Genomic DNA, 19,319 nt, shown 5'->3' with positions numbered 1-19,319 from the left:
AAAAGCACAAAGGACAAGCTGAGGCTGAGGACATTAGCCCATGTGGGCCTTAGACATAGTCAAGAGAATAAGAATATACCCTTGCCCTTTGTCGGAGACAGCCTCTAGATAAGTAGTCCATGGTGGCCTTGAACTCTCTGTCCTCTGCCTTGGTTTCTCTAGTGCTGAAATTATGGATGTGCCCCACTACGATTGGCATTATCACAAGTTTTTCAAAATAATTTTTATTTATCTGTATGGATGCTTTGCCTACATGTTAGTCTGTATACCACATGCATACAGTGCCTGAAGAGGCCAGAAGAGGGTGTCGGGGCCCTCAGGACTCAAGTTAACAGATGGTTGTGATCTGCCAGCCATGTGGGTGCTAGGAATCAAACCTGGGTCCTTTGGAAAAGCAGCCAGTACTATTAACCACTGAGCCATCCCTCCAGCCCCTATCACAGGGTAGCACTATGTAGCTCTAGCTGGCCTGGAATTTACTATGTAGATAAGGCTGGCTTCAAATTTCCAGAGTTCTGCCAGACCCCCTATGAAGCTTGGGTTGCCATTAAACTTGTCCCAGTCTTCCTGCTTCCACCTCCTAGAGTTAAGATTACAGGTGTGTAACCAACACATCTGGCTCATTGTACAATTTGATAGCAGATAAGGTCTTACTTCGGGCACATTAAGTAGTGGAATTTTTCACCAATTAGATCAGAACAAAACTGCTGAAATGTTCTTACATGTAATTAGTACATTTGGAAATGTTATACTGTATTAATGTTCTGAATATTCTCTGTTCTCTAATAGAAGTATTAAAATGAATTTTAATGTCTGGAATATCAAAGAGATGCTCAGTATTCCCTCAGGCTCTGGGTAAGTTTCCTAGGTTTTTGTTTTTTGTTGTTTTGTTTTGTTTTGATATTTAAGTCCTATGGTTTTATTGATTTCCTAGAAAATCTCATTCCTATAGCTGGAGTGGCTGTTGAATAATGCTAGAGTTTCCGTATTGGCTCTCTTTTTCTTCTCCTCCATTACTGCTATTCCTTTTTATGCTTGTTCTTTTCCTCCCACTTGTTTTCAGATTGGAAAAGTGATGTCAGGTTAGGGGAGATAGCCGAGGGTAAAGTGTTTGCCTGTCAAATATGAAGACTTGAGTTTGAATCCCCAAACCCATATAGAAAGTTGGGCACAGTGACATGTGCCTGATATCCCATCCATGATGAGTTGGGAGATAAAGACAGCTCTGGAAGTTCACAGGCTAGCCAGCTTGGCCTGTGTGGCAAAGTTTCAATGAGAGACCTTGTCTCCAACAAAAGATGGAAGGCACCTAAGGACAAGCAAGCACCCAGTGTTGTCCTTTGATTTCCTTACAGATGCTGTTCATACACACACACACACCTGCATCCACATGACTATGCATTAGAACATCAACACAGACACACCCATAGATAGTATCAATGCAGCTCTGTATATCAGCTCTGTGTACAACATTCAGTCTTGGGACTGGATCTGTGAGAATCAGATATAGAGCCCCAAATCTTGAAACTGACCTGAATTAAGCAATGCTTTTGGAATAGAAAGAAATAAAATAAGTACAGTGTTCAATGTCTGTTTGTTTGTGTAATGTAATTTGTAGCTGCTCTGAAGAGAAGAACCACTCCAGCTACCAGCAAGACCCAGTGGGATACTGTGCATGCTGTGTCCACTGTCCACTGAGGTTTTAGACTAGTGTCCACCAGGCTGCAATAAACCTACCATTTCTAAATTGGGGGGAGGACTCTCTGAAAAGGGATTTAAATTGTTTTTTGCATGCCTGCATCACTGGATAGTTTCTTTCTTTCCTAACACTTTGCCAAAGAAACTTGCCAATTTGATTTTAAAAAAAGAAAAAAAAAAAAAACCTAGGGTCTGGAGTGATGGCTCCAGTTAAGAGCACTTACTGCTTTTGCAAAGGACCCAGGTTCAGTTCCCAGTGCCCATGTGGTGGTTTTCAGCCATCTGTAACTCCAGTTCCATGGGATCTGACACCCTTACCTCATTGGGCACTAAACACATGGTACATGGTATATGTACATACATGCAGGCACATCCACATAGAATTAAGTAAATATTATTTTAAAACCCACTCTTCTCTATTTCTCCAAAAGGGCTTGCTGTTTATATAAAGTAGAGAAAACTTTAATTCTGTTGTTTCTGTCATTGCTCTAAGGCACAATCCTATGTCAGGCTGGGCAGTGATGTTACATGCCTTTAATCCCAGCACTTGGGAGGCATAGGCAGATAGATCTCTTGAGTTCCAGACCAGCCTGGTCTACAGAGTGAGTTCCAGGACAGCCAGGGCCAGGGCCATACAGAGAAACCCTGTCTTGAAAAACCAAAAAAAAAAAAAAAAAAAAAAAAAAAAAGATAAAAAAAACCTTTCAGAGATACAAGCATTCAGTCCATAGTAAGGCTTAATTTGTAGTTAAATTTTTCTACATTTATTGTGTTATGTGTGTGTGAGTGTATGCTTGTTTTGTTTTTGAGGCAGTTTCTATACATAGCTCTGGCAGTTCTGTAACTCATTTATGTAGACCAGGCCAGCCTTTAACTCACAAAGATCTGCCTGCCTCTGCCTTGTGAGTTTCTGGGATTAAAGGTTTGTAACAGGGTTAAAGCCACCCCCAGCTCAGGCGCTTGTGTTTGTATTGTTACAGCTCCTTCTCTCTCCAGTCCTGTTCCCCTTCCTTCACTTTCCAAATGTTAGGTTAAAAATATGTATTTATATAGGTTTAAAAACTCACAAAAATGCCTGGGCAGTGGTGGCACACGCCTTTGATCCCAGCACTCAGGAGGCAGAGCCAGGTGGATCTCTGTGAGATCCAGGACAGGCACCAAAACTACACAGAGAAACCGTGTCTCGGAAAAAAAAATTTCACAAAGATGATATGTAATAGAGTTCACTTTAAGTAAAGTTCTACTTTTTAAATTTGTTGTGTGTTTGGGGGAGGGCACATATGCTATGGTATGTGTGTGAAATTCAGAGGAGCCGATTCTCCTCTCCTGCCTTTATGAGTTCCAGGTTGTCAGCTTACTAGGCTTGTGTGGCAAGTACCTCTACCTGTTGAGCAGTCTTTCCCTAACAGTTTTTACTTTTTTGTACTCAAAATTATTTTTGGCCAGGCATGATGGTGCATACCTCTCGTCCCTACACTTGGGAGTCAGAAGTAGGTGGATCTATGTGAGTTTGAGGCCAGCCTGGTCTACAAAACAAGTTCCGGATCGTCCCGGACTATACAGAGAACCGCTGTCTCAAAAAAGCAATAAAACAACGAAATTATATTTGTTTTGTTTTGTTTTGGTTTGGTTTGGTTTTTTTCGAGACAGGGTTTCTCTGTGTAACTTTGGTGGCTGTCCTGGATATCGCTCTGTAGACCAGGCTGGACTTGAACTCACAGAGATCCACCTGGCTCTGCCTCAGAGTGCTGGGATTAAAGGCGTGCACCACCGCAGCCCGGCACAAATTTGTTTTTTTTTTTTTTTTTTTTTTTAAAAAGAAGTCTCTTAATCCCTGAAAGTTTTATAAACTTTTGTCTAAAAAATGGTGTTATAGCTCAAATGCTGTGATACTGGAATAGTTGTGTCCATCCTTTCTGTTGAATTTCCATTTGCTTGTTCTCCAGTTGGCAGATTCCAAGTGTGGGCATTCATAATTTCCTCGTGGTTCTGTAGAGGTCATCGAGGCAGTGTAGAGAGCACTTAGAGGTCAACACAAATACTCCCAGAGCTACAGAACAGAGAGACCCTGTTTCAACAGCAAAACAGAATACTCTGAAATAGTGGCTGTGAGTTATGATTTCATTTGTTCAGGATGTTTGTTTACTTAATGTTTTCTTGCTTCATTTCAGGATCACTAAACCATCTAACTGGAATAGTAATCAGACTGATTGTTCTTCTCTCAGTGATTCCCAGTTCCTCTTTGGATCTCAGTTTTGTCCAGAAAATTCAGAGATTCTGTCCACATCCTTGGATGTTGGTGCCTACTCAAGACATTCAAAACAGACACAACAGAATTCTGTAGATGTGAGTCTGATTTCCAGCTAGTTAAATTTTTCTTTTTGAGACAGAATCTTGCTGTGGAGGCCAGTCTAAACTTCGTCTTCCTGTCTCAGCCTCCTGGTTATTGGGGTTGTAGGTATAAGCCACCATCCTAATTCTGATTTCTGGAATTTCTCTGTACATATTTCATAGTTCTTATGGAGATGAGCTAAAAAGAGAATTATTCTATTGGAATATGAACATACTTTAGAATTGTACTCTGAAGATTACTATGCTAAATGGATTAGTGCTTGATTGATGACACTTGGTTTGGTTTAGCGTGGATTTTGAGTCAGGGTCTCACTGTGTAGCCTTGGCTGTCCTGGAACCCTTTATACAGACCAGGTTATATATATCAAGATATATAGCCTTGAATCAGAGATCTGCCTGCCTCCTCCTGAGTATTGGGATAAAAGCATCCACTACCATTCCCAGCTGATTCATGACTGACTTAATTAACCTAGAAGTCTGAAATTTAAAACACTTCTATGGCCAGGCAGTGGTGACCCAACACTAGGGAGGCAGAGGCAGGCAGATCTCTGTTAGTTCAAGGCTTGCCTCGTCTACAAAGTAAGTTCCAGGATAACCAGAGCTACTACACAGAGAAACCATATCTTGAAAAAAAAAAAAAAAAACCAAACAAAATAAAAACTACTTATATGTATAGTTTCTTTTATTGCCAAAACAACATAGAGTAGTGTCAATCCCTTGACCATTTGTTTTTTGGGAGAGGCAAATATTCATATTTCCTAGCCTAATCATATACTATTATGAAAATTCATAAGAAACAATGGCTTTTTATGATGAATTTATTTGTTTGTTTGTTTTATTAGACAAAGCCTAGAACTAACTGTGTAGACCAGGCTGGCCATGAACTCACAGAGATCCACCTGCCTCTTGCTTGAGAATCCTGGGATTCAAGGCATGCACCATCATACTTGACGCTTTTGTAAATAGGAGTAAAGGGGGTTAGAACAATAACTCAGTGGGACAAGGGCTTATAGATTTGAAGACCTGAGTTAGAATTCCTAGAGCTCATGTAGAATTCAGGCTTGGCAGCACATATCTGTAACCTTGCATTCATTCAAGGAGATTGAAGAGAGAGACAGGAGTCCAACTGTTGTGGCCACATTGCAAGACCCCCGAGTAAGACCACCACAGAGCCAATATCTGATGCAAGACACAAAGGGGTTTATGACAAACAAGCAAACCCGGGCTTGGTCAGCGTCCAACTTCGGACACAGCGGGTGGAGGAGGACCGCCCTGAGCTCTCAGAATGAGGGGTTTTTAAAGGGAAAAACCGCAAACAGGGTGGTACAAGCATTGGCATCATATGATTGGGTGAGGGTGTGTAACCTTTGAATTTACTGGTTGGGGGTTACAGTTATCATTTTCGGCAGGCCTGGACAAGTCCCAGGCTTTGTCCTTGAGTTGCCATGGAGACTATCTGGCTTCACACGTTCACATTGACCCATGCATGTAGCTCTAAGTTGGTCAGTGGTCCCAGACAGTGAACAATTGACTGAACATTGAACAGTCAGAGTACATGCAGAAAGCGAACTACTGCAAGGACTATATTTTTTGTTCACGGTACTCCCAGAAACTGCTTGCTCAAGTCTCAGGAAACTGAAATTGAGGCCTGATCTCTGAGAGAAGACTGAGCAGCCTATTACAGCATCTACTTGGTCGTTTCACAACAGGCCAGCTAGCCTGTCATATACAGCAGTGAGGAACAAAGACCAACTCTTCCTCCAACACCTGAGGTTGTCCTCTGACCTCCACATGCCCACAGTCTCTCTCTCTCTCTCTCTCTCTCTCTCTCTCTCTCTCTCTCTCTCTCACACACACACACACACACACACACACACACACACACACACACACACACACAATTAAATAAGTAAAAATCAGCCCTTTGACTTAAAGAAAAGGAATAAAGTGATAATTTTTTTCAGTCTGTTGATTGAATATAGGGCCTAGTAGGGCATGTGTTTTACCAATGAGCTATAGGCACAGCTCTCTTAATTTTTTTTTTCCAGAGCTGAGGATCAAACCCAGGGCCTTGGCACTTGCTAAGCAAGTGCTCTACCACTGAGCTAAATCCCCAACATCCAGCTCTCTAATTTTTAAAACATTTATTCTTGGGGCTGGAGAGATGGCTCAGCAGTTAAGATCACTGGCTGCTCTTCCAGAGGACTAGGTTCAGTTTTCAGCACCCACATGGTGGCTCAAAATTTTCTGTAACTCCAGTTCCAGGGGATCCAACACCCTCACACAAACATACATGCAGGCAAAACATCATAAAAAGAAGTAATTAAAACATTTGTTCTTTGACAATTTCATATATGTATAATATCCTTTGGTTCCCATTATCTTCTCTCATCTGCTTCTCCTTCCCATTAAACCCCTTCTTCCCAGCAAGTTCCCACTGCTTTCCTGTGTTGTTTTATGGCCCATTACAATTGCTTCTTATTGTGTCTTTGCTTCTGAGACAGTCTCATATTGTCCTGGCTAGCCTCAGACTCAGTGAATAGCCAAACTAACTGTGTAGCCAAAGATGACCATGAACTTCTTTATTATTATTAATTTTACATTTATTTGTTGTTTGTTTGTTTTTGTGTCTTTGGGCACAGAGGACACTTGGTGGAGATGGTTCTGTCCTTCTACTGTGTGAATTCCAGGGATGAAGCACAGGTTGGCAGGCTTGGTGGCAAGCATCTTTACCAGCTGAGCCATCTCCTAGGTGTGACTTTGAACTTTTGAACCTCCTGGCTTGCACCACTACTTACTTTGTTATCTTTTTATGAAAACTAATTACATTTATTTATTTATTTATTTATTTATTTATTTATTTATTTATTTTTGGGGGGTGAGTACTGTCTTACTCAGTGTTCTATTGCTGTGAAGGGACACTATGACCAAGACAACTCTTATAAGAGAAAGCATCAACTCGGGGCTTGCTTTTAGTTTCAGAGGTTTGATACATTATTATCATGGTGGGGAGAATGGCAGCATGCAGGCAGATGCTGGAGCTGGAGCTGAGAGCTACATCCTGATTTGTAGGCAGAGACTCGGCTTGGCATGACTTTTGAAACCTCAAAGCCCAGCCTCAGTGACATATTTCTTCCAACAGGGCCATACCTCCTAAGCCTTCTAATCCTTTTAAATAGTGCCACTCCCTGCCGACTAAGCATTCAAATATATGAGCCTTTGTGGCTATTCTTATTCAAACAACCATAAGCACTGAAGTCAGAGAACTTGTGGAAATCAAGTCTCTCCCAGGTCCCAGGAAACAAATTTAGGTAGGCAGGCGTGGCAGCAGGTGCCTTTACTTCAACCATCTCCCCAGCCTATTAAAAACAGGATGAATTGTGCCAGGCATGGTGGTGCACACTTTAATCCCAGCATTTGGGAGGCAGAGGCAGGAGGATCTCTGTAAGTTCAAGGCCACACTCACTGATCTACAAGGTGAGTTCCAGGGCAGCCAGGACTGTTACACAGAGAAACCTTGTCTTAAAATAACAAAAACAAACAAAAAAAGGATGGAAATAATCACAATTTTATATACATACATAAATATACATTAATCCTCAAAAATAAAACTAAAAGAGATAATTAGCATACAAATATTATATATCATTATAGCTTTATCAAACAAAATTTGTTGACTCTCCCGTCCACCTCTCCTTCTCCATTCTCCAGCCTCCCCTTATAACCTTCTACTCCCTTTGCACATTTGTCACTGTCTTGTCACAGTTCTATTGTTCTCCACTCCTGCATTCTTTTTCCCTTCTAGTTCCCTTGTCTAGTTTCATAGACTACGCTCACACTCACATCCACACATACATATAGATAAGCATTAAAAACTGGCATCTGGCCGGGCAGCGGTGGTGCATGCCTTTAATCCCAGTGCTTGAGAGGCAGAGGCAGGCAGAGCTCTGTGAGTTCAAGGCCAGCCTGGTCTACAGAGTGAGTTCTAGAACAGCCCAGGCTACACAAATCCTATCTCGGGGGAAAAAATCCCAAAAAACCACAACAGCAAAAACCCCTGAGATCTGCATGTGAAAGAGAACGTGAGATACTGAGTTTGAGATTTTGTTGCTGCTATTTGGCTTTCTTCTTCTCCTCCTCCTCCTCCTCTTTATTTTTATTTTATTTTTTGAGACAGAGTTTTACTCTGTAGCACAGACTGGACTAGAATTTATTATTTATTGTGTCACCCCGGCTAACTTAAAACTCAAGACTGGCCAGGTGGTGGTGGTGGTGGTGGCGGTGGTGGCAGTGGTGCAGCACACCTTTAACCCCAGCACTGGGGAGGCAAAGTCAGGCGGATCTCTGTGAGTTTCGAGGCCAGCCTGGGCTACAGAGTGAGATCCAGGACAGGCACCAAAGCTACACAGAAAAACCCTGTCTTGGGGACGTGGTGGGGAACCTCAAGATTGTTACACCCAGTCAGTTGTGCACCACGAGGAAGTAGAGAGACAACATTTATGAGTTCTAAAGACTTTAATAAATCACCACATAATTGGGGTGACTGATCAGTCATTGCTGAAGGACCAGGATTCGGGAACCATGTTTCTCCTGGCAGGGTTTATAAGCTCAAGAACCACAAATATTTGTTGCCAAGTTACAGTTACAATTTTCACCAATCAGGAGTCAATGATTAGGGACTTTCCTTGAGTGTTCCATCATTGTCAACCAACACAAAATACAAGCTTTTTAGTCCAACCAATCAGATTCATTTCTCCTTTCTGTTAGGAACAGGGATAATATTTAAAGAGAATTAAGGGATATAATAGACCATTTCTGTTGTTTAAGGAGGTGTTGATCAGCCATTGGAAAGCCTACCCCAGAGCTTGAGAACCTGAACTTTATTTCACCCTACAGGTAAAATTGAGTCTGAAGTCAAAATGGCAATGCCTAGGCCAAGTTGCTTTTGCCTGCTCCCTTCAAAGGCCATCCTCCTGCCTCTGCCTCCTGAGTGCTGGGATTCAAGACATGTACCACCATGACTATTCTTTTAACTTTTTATTCTTTTTAGTCTAGAATTACATGTAATTTTATATTTAGATTTGCCCAGATCAAAAATGCTAGCTCGGCGCTTTAGGTTAGTAAATCATTATATGTATGATTTCAGTACAAAAATTGATGCTAAGTCAGGCAACAGTGGCGCACGCCTTTAATCCTAGCACTTGGGAGGCGGAGGCAGGCGGATCTCTGTGAGTTGGAAGCCAACCTGGTCTTCAGAGCAAAGTTCAGGACAGCCAGGAACTACACAGTGAAACCCTGTCTCAAAAAAGTCAAAATCAGGGCCTAGAGAGATGGCTCAGTGGTTAAGAGCACTGACTGTTATTCCAGATAACTTGAGTTCAATTCCCAGGACCCACATGGCAGCTCACAACTGACTGTAATTCCAGTTCCAGGGGACTGGACACCCATGGCAAAACACCAATGCACATAAAATAAAAATAAATTCAAACAAACAAACAAAGAAAAAAGCCAAAATATAATTGATGCTAGTGATATAAAGGCATAAATTGACTTCCTGAATATTTAGAACACATTTTTTTCCTAAGAAATACAGGAAATGGCACTTCTTACTACAGCTTGTGCACTTTTTTTTTTTTTTTAGATTTATTTATTATATACACAGTGTTCTGCCTGTATGCCAGATCTCATTACAGATGGTTGTGAGCCACCATGTGGTTGCTGGGAATTGAACTCAGGGCCTCTGCAAGAACAACCAGTGCCCTTAACCTCTGAGCCATCTCTCCAGCCCTGCTTGTGCACTTTATAAGCCTTGTGGAGATTATCAACAGAAGCTAAAAATAGCTAAAAATATATTAATGCGAAACTTTAATACCACTTCTCAGAGACAAGAGTAAATCATTTTCTGTTTTTTCTTATAAATGTATTCAGTTGGTTTTGAACCATTTTAGCTAAAATTTTAATATTTCTGTACTGATAAGGCAGAAATTGTATTAACTTAGAAAGTTGCTTTATTATAATTTCCTGGTAGATACAAATAATGGAGCTCTGTGCTTTATTTTCAACCCTATGCTTGGTACTTAAATGCCATTAAATTCTGCATTGTACAGAGAAGAGTGTGTGGAACTTGATGTTGTTGTTGTTGTTTTCATTTAACAGAATGAACCTAGCATTTTCACAAAATACCAGACAAAGCCCCAGTTGTTTGGAGGCGAAACGAAGGATGAAGGCTTGTTTTCTCTTCCTTTGCCAGTTGGAAAATCAAAAGGACTCTTGAAACAGTTTGAGGAAAAAAAACGAAGGACAACGGACAAATGTGACAGGTACACACGCCTTTTAAGAGGACGAGAAAGCTCATGTTTTCTGAAGAAAACAAATGTACTATCAATAATCAAATAATTCAATTTCAGCCAGGCGGTGGTGGTGCACGCCTTTAACCCCTGCACTCGGGAGGCAGAGCCAGGCGGATCTCTGAGTTCGAGGCCAGCCTGGTCTACAGAGCAAGATCCAGGACAGGCACCAAAGCTACACAGAGAAACCTGTCTCAAAATTTTTTTTTTCAATTTCAGTATAATAGCATGTATTAGGGTTGTGCATAGGAAACAGAAACAGAATCAGTATTACACACACAGTGTGGGTATCAATGACGGAGAAAGATAAAGAAATGGTTTATTATAGAAATCCCATAAATCTGTCATATGCAAGCTAGAGAGCCAGGGAAGCCAGTGATATAAGTATGAATCAGAGGGCCATAGAAGGAATGTGAGAGATGGCTGTTCATTAAGTCTTGAAATTTGACCTAGGAAGGAGCTCTAGTGTTTGGGAGCAGAAGACACTGGATGTCACAACCCATGAGGGGAATCTTCCTTCTTTTGTCCCTGGTCAGGTTATCGTTATTTTGGAAAATGTACCTGCACATTGATAAAGATTAACTTGGGTTTTTTTGTTTTAAGGGTATCATGTATCCCTCCCTCCCTATGTATATCAGCAGTAGTGCTTACCAAGCATGACAGGACTCTAGGTTTATTCTCTATCTCCATAAAATAAACAAATATTAAATGAAAAAGAAGGAGGACAACATTGGAAGCTGAATGTTGGGGTTCGCACCTGTAATCCCAGCTTTTAGGAGGCAGAAGCAGGAGGGTCAGTTCAAGGTCATCTTTGGCAACACAGTGAGTTCTATTTGCAGGTCAGTTTGGACCAACTACTGCAGACTTTATCTCCAAACAAAAATTGCAAAGCACTCTTGCTTTTCTTGTGTATTAGTTTCACTTTTGTTGCTGTCTATGATAAAAATACCCAGACAAAAGCAACCTAAAGATGAAGAGTTCATTGGGCTCACAAGTTCAGGTTACAGTCCATCTTTGTAGAAAAGACAAGACAGCAGGAACGTAAGGCAGCTGGTGACAGCGCATCCACAGTTGGAGAGCAGAGAAGAATGCATACATGCATGTCCTCTTCCCTTCTTACACAGTTCAGGACCCACACCTAGGGAAGGATGCTGCCCACTTTTAAGCTGAGTCTTCCCATGTCAATTAATGTACAGTACACACACATAAACACACAAATGAGAAGAGAAGAAAGGAAATCGGAAGCCAAGCATGGTGGTTTTCTCTCTAAATTTTCAGCATTTAGAAGGTTGAGGCAGGAGCATTACCAGGAATTGCAGGCAAGACTGGACTAATATGTAATCCTATGTTAAAAACACTGACTGAGGACTGGAGGGATGGCTCAGCAATTAAGAGCATTTGCTGCTCTTGTAGAGGACCCAGGCTCAGTTCTCAGCACACATGACAGCTCATAACTGTAACTCCACTTCCAGGGATCCAGTGCTCTCTTCTGGCCTCCACAGGCACCAGGCACATACATGGTACAATAAATACGTACTTACAGACTGCTCATGCACATAAAATTATAAATATTTAGAATAAAACCTGAAAACACATTGAATGGGTAAAGGAACTTGCTACAAAACCTGATGACTTGATTTTAATCTCTGGGACCCACATGGTGAAAAGAAAGAACTCTCACAAGTTGTTCTCTGACCTCCATATCTACAATACACACATACACTAAATGAATGTAATAAAAAAGGCAGGGGGCCAGTTGGTGGCTAAGCCTCAGTGGTAAAAATACTTCTTGACAACTAGACTTTAATCCCCAGAATCTCTGTGGCTGAAGGAGAGCACAAAATCTCTCAAGTTTTTCTCTAGCCTCCTCATGGGTGCTGTGCATTTGTGTGTGCACACACATATGAAATAAATGTAAATTTAAAATTTAAGAAACACAAAAATTGTAGTTTAAAAACTATTTGTGTGCATGGTTTTGTTTGCTTGTTGTTTTGAAACAGTCTCACTATATAGCCATGGTTGGCCAGGAGCTCTCTATGTAGGCTGGCCTTGAACTCACAGAATTCCACCTGCTTCTAAAATCAGGAAAAGCTGGAGAGATGGCTCAGCACTAATTGCTCTTGTAGAGGACTTAGGTTTGGTTCTCAGCACCCACATGGTGGTTCACAAACATCCTTAACTCTATTTCCAAAAGATCCAACAACCTCTTCTGACCTCCTTGGACATCAGGCATTCGTATGGTGCTCAGAGACACACAATGCAGACAAAACACTCACACAAAATAAATAAATCTAAAAAAAATAGTAATAAAAGGAAAAGAAGCATCTGGATGTAAAGAAGAAAAATGTGATCATTTGCATTGGAACTCAGTTGAGTTTTGGCTGGATAACTGAGATTTCTCAGGTAGTTTCCAACTCTGATCAAGCAATGTTTTGATGCTAGATGAACACCTGCCATAATCAGATGTTATATGCTATTTCAATATGGCACAAAGATTTATTCTCCCCCCATTTTTTCTTAACTATAGTGAGATGCTGTACAACTTTGTTTCTCATTTTCAAGAAGTCATTCACAAGGTAAGTAGAGCTAAGTTGCAGCGAATTAGAGCATTGTGTATCTTAGGAATGGTAATCATTGTAGCGACGTCAGCAAATGTAGACTAGCAGCATGTTTACCATTTCATGATTCGATGACAACAGTTTGTGCTTTCTTTGTCTTTTTCTTTTTTAAAAATGTATGTTTATTTCATGTGTTTGGGTGTTTTGCCTGCATATATGTCTGTACACCACGTGTGTGCAGTGCCCTTGGAGGCCAGAAGAAGGCATTGTATCCCCTGGAATTGGAATTACAGACAGTTGTGAGCCACCATGTGAGTGCTGGGAATCAAACCCTGGTCTTCTGGAAGAGCAGACAGTGTTCCCAACCTGAGCCACTTCTCCGGTCCCCATGTGATTTCTTTCTTAATTTTGGGTTTCTTAGTTGCAGACATCTGTGGAAAAGTCTGAGGAACATCTCAGTTCAAGAAGCCAATCTATTTTGGATTCTTTGGAGACTATAGCCAAGACAAGTGAGTGTCCCAGGTTTATTTTTGTTTGGTTCTATTTGTAAATTTTTGTTAGCCTCTCAAGGTTGATGTTAGCAGCAGAGGGCACTAGTGAGCCATGAGAGTGACCTTCTGACCTTAGCCAGGTTTCTGTGCTGTTGAAGATATGAGGGGAGGTGGATAAAGTGGGGCCTGAATAGTGGACCCTACTGCTATGGGTCAGCACTTTTTTGTTTGTTTTTATTTTGTTTTGTTTTGTTTTGTTTTGTGACAGGATATCTCTCTACATACAAGTCCCTTGCTAACTTGGAACTTATTACCAGGCTGTCCTGGAACTCACAGAGATCTGCCTACCTCTGCTTCCCAGGTTCTGGGATTAAAGGCTTGTGTTACCACACCCTGCTTGTACACCTTAGTGCTTTTTTTTTTTTTTTTTTTTTTTTTTTTTTTTTTTGAGAAAAGTCTGTCTGCGTAGGCCTGGCTAGTCTGGAACAGCTGACTTATAAATGTATATACTAGAGAACATCACTTAGATATTTCAGACTTTAGAATGTAGATGTATCCCCTATAACTAGAGTTACACAATGTGTAAGTGCTGGGAATCGAACCCAGGTCCTCAGGAAGAGCAGGAGTGCTCTTAACCACTAAGCCATCTATCTCTCTAGCCCTGCTAACATTTTAATCCCATGGTGGCTTTTGTGTTGTACTACTCCTCTACTCAGTAATCTTGCTGTCTCAGGGTGTGGTAGTTCTGCCAGCCTTCATACCTCATGCCTAAAATGAATCAGCAGCCTCCCTAGTCTCATAGTCTCACATGGCTTGCCCGCTGTGCTGTGTATAGACACACTCCCCCTTCGGAGTTAGAAATATTCCAGTCACCTGCTGTTCTTCTCACTGCCTTGGTTTCAGTGAGAGTTGTTTTGTGGTGAATCAGCCTTGGTTTCAATGTCAGTTATAGTGTGAGGTGTGTAAAATCCCCTCCCCCACCAATTAAGTGTTTCTACATGTAGATGAACGCCCTTATAAACAGTCAACACACAATTCTCCTTAGCTAAATACTTCTGTAGAATTTTCTAAGAAAAATAGATGATTATGCATCTGTACTTGTTTGAATTTTGTTTATTTTTTATTTTAAACTAATTCAAGTCAGCTTATTCACATGCCAAGGGATGAATTACTCATGATTTACAAAAATCAATGCCTTTGAGTAGCTCATAAAATAATTCCCATCTGTCTGAAAAGAAGCACTGTACTGTTTATCTACTGATTTCCAACCTTGGCTACACACAGGGCAACTGTCCATCTGTTTAGAGATGTTAGAACTAGAACTGTTGCCCTCACAAGAATTAACAATGCTGAGAACAGAGGCAAATGAGGCTGTTCCCTTGTATAATGTGATAGGGGGACTCATTTGTCAGTGCTCCAGTCAAGCTTTCCATTGCCATGACAGAAGAAGAGGTAAAGGAGTGCTGGGTGGTGGGGCATGCCTTTAGTCCCAGCACTTGGGAGGGGGAGGCAGGAGGCTCTCTGTGAACTTGAGTCCAGCCTGGTTACAGAGTGAGTTCCACCACCCAGGTTGTCATTTGTTTATTATTGTTTATTTTTCTTTCTGCATCAGGCATTTCACACAGAGTATTTTATATAATCCTGAAAGGTATAGGTGCTTCTCTTTGTACTTATGGGGGAAAAAATTGTTAGGAAAAACTATCCTTGTTTTGTATTTAGTTCAAGAGACTGCACAGGTCCAGCGTGACTTGATGTTTGAGGCAGTACGAGACAAAGGCAATATGGAACAGGCCATCCTTGAGATACAGAAGAGATTTGAAGCTGTAAGTATAAATGCAAGCTCTTGCTTTGCCTTGTCTTGTTGTCCAGGCTTATCTTGAGGTGCTGCACTCAAGTGATCTTGCCCCAGCCTTCAGAGTAGCTGAGGCTAAAGATAGATGCTATGCCCTGGTGTGCTTTAGGCTTTGTCTCTCTGAGACCAAGAGAGACACTTAGTATCTGAGAAGTTTTCATCCAAGACCAGAAACCAGGATGGTTCTTTTTAGTAAGTCAGGGTACAGCCTACCCTCAGGGTTCCCTGGCAGCATGTGTACTCAGGCCTTGCTCACAGTGTAGCTATGCTTACTCTGTAAGAGACAAGCTAATAGGTTTTCTGTCCCCTGACAATAGGTTTCTCTGCCAACATAGTAAGCCAAGCTGGGAGGTGGTGGCACAGGTCTTTAATCCCAGCACTTGGGAGGCAGAGGCAGGGGGATCTCTGTGAGTTTGAGGCCAGCCTGGTCTATGAAGCAAGTTCCAGGACAGCCAGAGAACTGTTACACAGAGAACCCCTGTCTTGAAAAATAAAACAAACAAATAAACAAACAAACACAGTGAGCCAGATCAAATAGAACTGAAAAAGTATAACAGGTTTATTTGAGCAAAGAACCAGAGAAGCCACACCCTGGAACTAAAGCAGGGGATTATATAGTTTGTAGGTGCAGGGTGATGATGTGTTCGCCACAAGCTGGTCTAATAAGGTCTAGGCGGAGGGGTGGGGGGTGGGGGGGTGGGGGGGTGTCTTGGGCTGCTATCAGCAACAGCGGAGGAGGTTGCAATAGTTACCAAGAATGTGAAACAGGGCTTTTTGGCCCTTTTTCTTTGTTAGAGATTCTCTGAGAGGGCAGGGTTTGGAGAGAGAAAATGGGGCTTTCCAGATCAAGCAGGAGTAAGGTGGAGGTTCCAACCAAACACAAGACTTCGTCCATTGGTTGGTTCTCTTAGTTTTTTTGTTTTTGTATTTTGAGACAGGGTCTCTCTCCTGTAGCTCAGGCTGTTTAGAAGCTACTATGTAGCTCAAGCTAGCCTCAGATTCAGCTAATCCTCTTTTTAGTTTGTATTTTAAAATTGTTTTATTTTTTCTATATATATATATAAGTGCTTTGCCTACATATATGTCTCTGTAGCATGTTTGTGCCTTCTTCTCATAGAAGTCAGAAGAGGGCATTAGATCCCCTGGAACTGGAGTTACAGATGGTTGTAAGCCATCATGTGGGTGCTGGGAACTGAACCTGGGTCCTCTTGCAGAGTACTTTTAACCTGTGCTCTAAATCACTGAACCATCTTTCCAGCCCCATCATGCTAGTCCTCTTGACTCAGCCACCTGAGTGCTGGGATTAGGGTATGAGCTCCCATACCCACATCTGCTGTCACATTTTATTGTGACCGTCACTCTCCTCTTTCTCACTACCTTTCCCAGAGACAAGCCGAGTTTATGGAGATGAAATCCAACCTGAAGAACCTGGAAGTTTTAGTTGCCCAGCAGAGTAAGGACTTCCAGCAGCTTTGTGAGAGGCTGGGCCAGCTCAATGTGCCTGGTGTCGTAGAAGAGCTGAAAAAACTCATCTCTGCACCTCAGGTAGCTGGGCATCTGAAAGACAGCACCTCCCAGACCTCACCAGCTCAGGCCCAGAGCCTTCATTTTACCGGGCAGGAAAAATACACCTCTGAGGGGCCAGCTGCTCAGCAGGCCCAGGTGTCTCCTGCAGGGAATCCCAGGAGGAGTTCCCAGAGGTCTAGGGAGTTTGGCATCTCGGATGAAGGAGCAGAGAGTGATGTTTTTCAAAAGGCTGCATTGCCAACAGATGGGCCCCATAGAGGAAATGAGCACTTGAAGAACAAGACCATGCAGACTTACTGCAAGAACTGGGTTATCACCACCAGAAGCCTCAGTAACCACTGCTCTAGCCTCCCAAGCCAGAAGGCTGGCAGTGACCAGGAACTAACGGCCCAAGAAGCCTCACAGCTGGACTTAAATAAGTTTGACTCCAGAGTGAAGAATGTCTGCCCCCAGTATGAAGCCCAAAGCCTGTGTTCTGACTCGTTTGAACAGTTAGCAGCTGAACAGAAAGGCAGGACCCAAGGAAAGGGAAGGAAAGGCAAGAAGCAGCAACCCAGGAAAGCTCAGAGAGGCAGGCTTCTAGCTAGGAGGCGAGAACAAACCCCAAGGAAGGCCTGTGCTTTCATCGCTAAGCATGCAAGTCCCCAGGCTCCAGGTTCGAGCCCACAGGGGCCCTCATCAGTTGGCGGGCTCCAAGAAGCTACACAAAGTCAGCCCGTCATATTCTGGGAAGAAGAGTGAGGACCAGTAAGACAGCAAGGGAAGCACACGGGGGAATCCTGCAGTCTACCCAGCACTCCTCCCCAGACCAGGAGTGCTTATCCAGCAGTTCCCAGGGGGATCAGCAGATAAATTGGTTCAGTGACCTCAGCCTTGAAAACCCAGAGCCTCGTCTCTGTAAGAAGGGAGGGAAGAATTTGCTCTGCGATCCTGATTTTGACAGCAGTGATGATAACTTCTAATGCTCCCAACAGTGACTTCAGCTGATGGTTCGTTGATCTCAGAAAGACAAAGTGTGGGACATTTGGACTGGGCAGTAGCATGCAGTGTCTGAAGCTGGCTTATCCAGCCTCAGAGTCAGAGGCCCTGGCTGATGGTGGTCAGTAGGAGGTGGGTGAGAATCCAGTATTGTGGGCCACTCATGACAAGGATATAGAAGTAAGGACATCCTTAGTTAAGAGGAAGAAATGTGTGGGGACAATGACAAGCTCAGTCAGCTGTGGTGAGGCATCGGGAAGGCAGTTGTGTGTATCTGGAGGAAGGAAGGGGCATAGCTTCCTTATGAATACAATCTAGAGGAACTCTCAGGATTCTCGTGGCTGTATAACTAGCTCTTGAAATCATCCCTACACCTTTCTGAACCTCAGAATTTTATTATTATTTTTCAACCTAGTTATACTGTCAAAGAGTTTTGTCTTTGGCATGAGAGGACATATTACAGGACACACGATTAGACAGGAATTCATTATGTAGGCTTGGCTGGCCTTGTATTTACAATCCTCCTGCCTCATCCTCCAGTGCTGGTACTACAAGCATGTCTCAATTCTCAGCTGTAAATCAGTCTACTTAAGAACAGAGTGTTAGCTGGGCAGTGGTGGAGCACTTTAATCTCAGCATTCGGCAGGCAAAGGCAGGTGGATCTCTGTGAGTTCGAGGCCAGCCTTATCTGGTCTACAATGCTAGTTCCAGGACAGCCAAGGCTACACAGGGAAACCTATCTTGATAAAACCAAAACCAAAAAAACCAAAAACGGAAAAAAAAAAAAAAAAAAAAAAAAGATGCCTGTGACAGTTGGACATGGTGGCTTATGCCTGTAATCCCAACATTCAGGAAGCAGAGACCAGAATTGCTTCAGATTTGAGGCTAACCTGGTTTACATAGGGTGTTCTAGACCCATTATGGCTACATTATGAGATCTGGGGGTGGGGGTGGGGGGCTAGCTTTTCGAGGTGATAGAGACCAAACTTCATAGCACTGGGACTCCTAAGCCAAGTGAGTGTATTATTTTTTTTCCCTGGCTGTTTTTCTCCGTTCAGTTTTTCAATTACTTTTGTTGTTGTTATTTGTTACCGAGTCACACATACCCCATACTGGCTAGCCTCAAACTCATTATTGTAATCAAAGGTGACCTTGAACTACTTCTGGTCCTCTTGCCTCTACACCTGGCTTCAATCCCTTTTTTTTCCTTCCTAGGGTTCAAACCTAGGACCTTGTGCATTCTAAGGAAGTATTCTACCACCAAACTATAGCCCTCCAATCACTCTTTTGAACTAACTGTCTTTGTTGAAAAATGACACAATAATATCTAATACCTAGTATGCTAATTAAAAATAAATTGGGCTGGAAAGATGGCTTGGCAGTTAAAAGCATATATTCTTGCCAAGGAGCAGAGTTCTGTGCCCAGCACCTACAAAAGGCAGCTCACAACAGCCTGACTCCAACTCCAGGTCATCTGATGCCCTCTTCTGTCTTCCTTGGGCACCTACACACACAC

The 19,319-nt window shown here is 42.4% G+C and overlaps 1 protein-coding gene across 1 annotated transcript; it reads left to right on the top strand.

The window, feature by feature from the left end:
- The first annotated feature begins 793 nt into the window (after positions 1-793).
- Iho1 (interactor of HORMAD1 1) lies at positions 794-18,455 on the top strand. The gene is given in 8 exon segments (XM_028887052.2): positions 794-855; positions 3,870-4,044; positions 10,207-10,370; positions 12,925-12,973; positions 13,377-13,464; positions 15,166-15,269; positions 16,685-17,498; positions 17,501-18,455. Coding segments are annotated over 8 exon segments (1,737 nt in total). The 5' UTR covers positions 794-799; the 3' UTR covers positions 17,788-18,455.
- The last annotated feature ends 864 nt before the right edge of the window (positions 18,456-19,319 follow it).

Source organism: Peromyscus leucopus, chromosome 7 (assembly GCF_004664715.2).
Source record: "Peromyscus leucopus breed LL Stock chromosome 7, UCI_PerLeu_2.1, whole genome shotgun sequence".
NCBI lineage: Eukaryota > Metazoa > Chordata > Mammalia > Rodentia > Cricetidae > Peromyscus > Peromyscus leucopus.
This window is presented reverse-complemented; position numbering and strand designations above follow the sequence as displayed.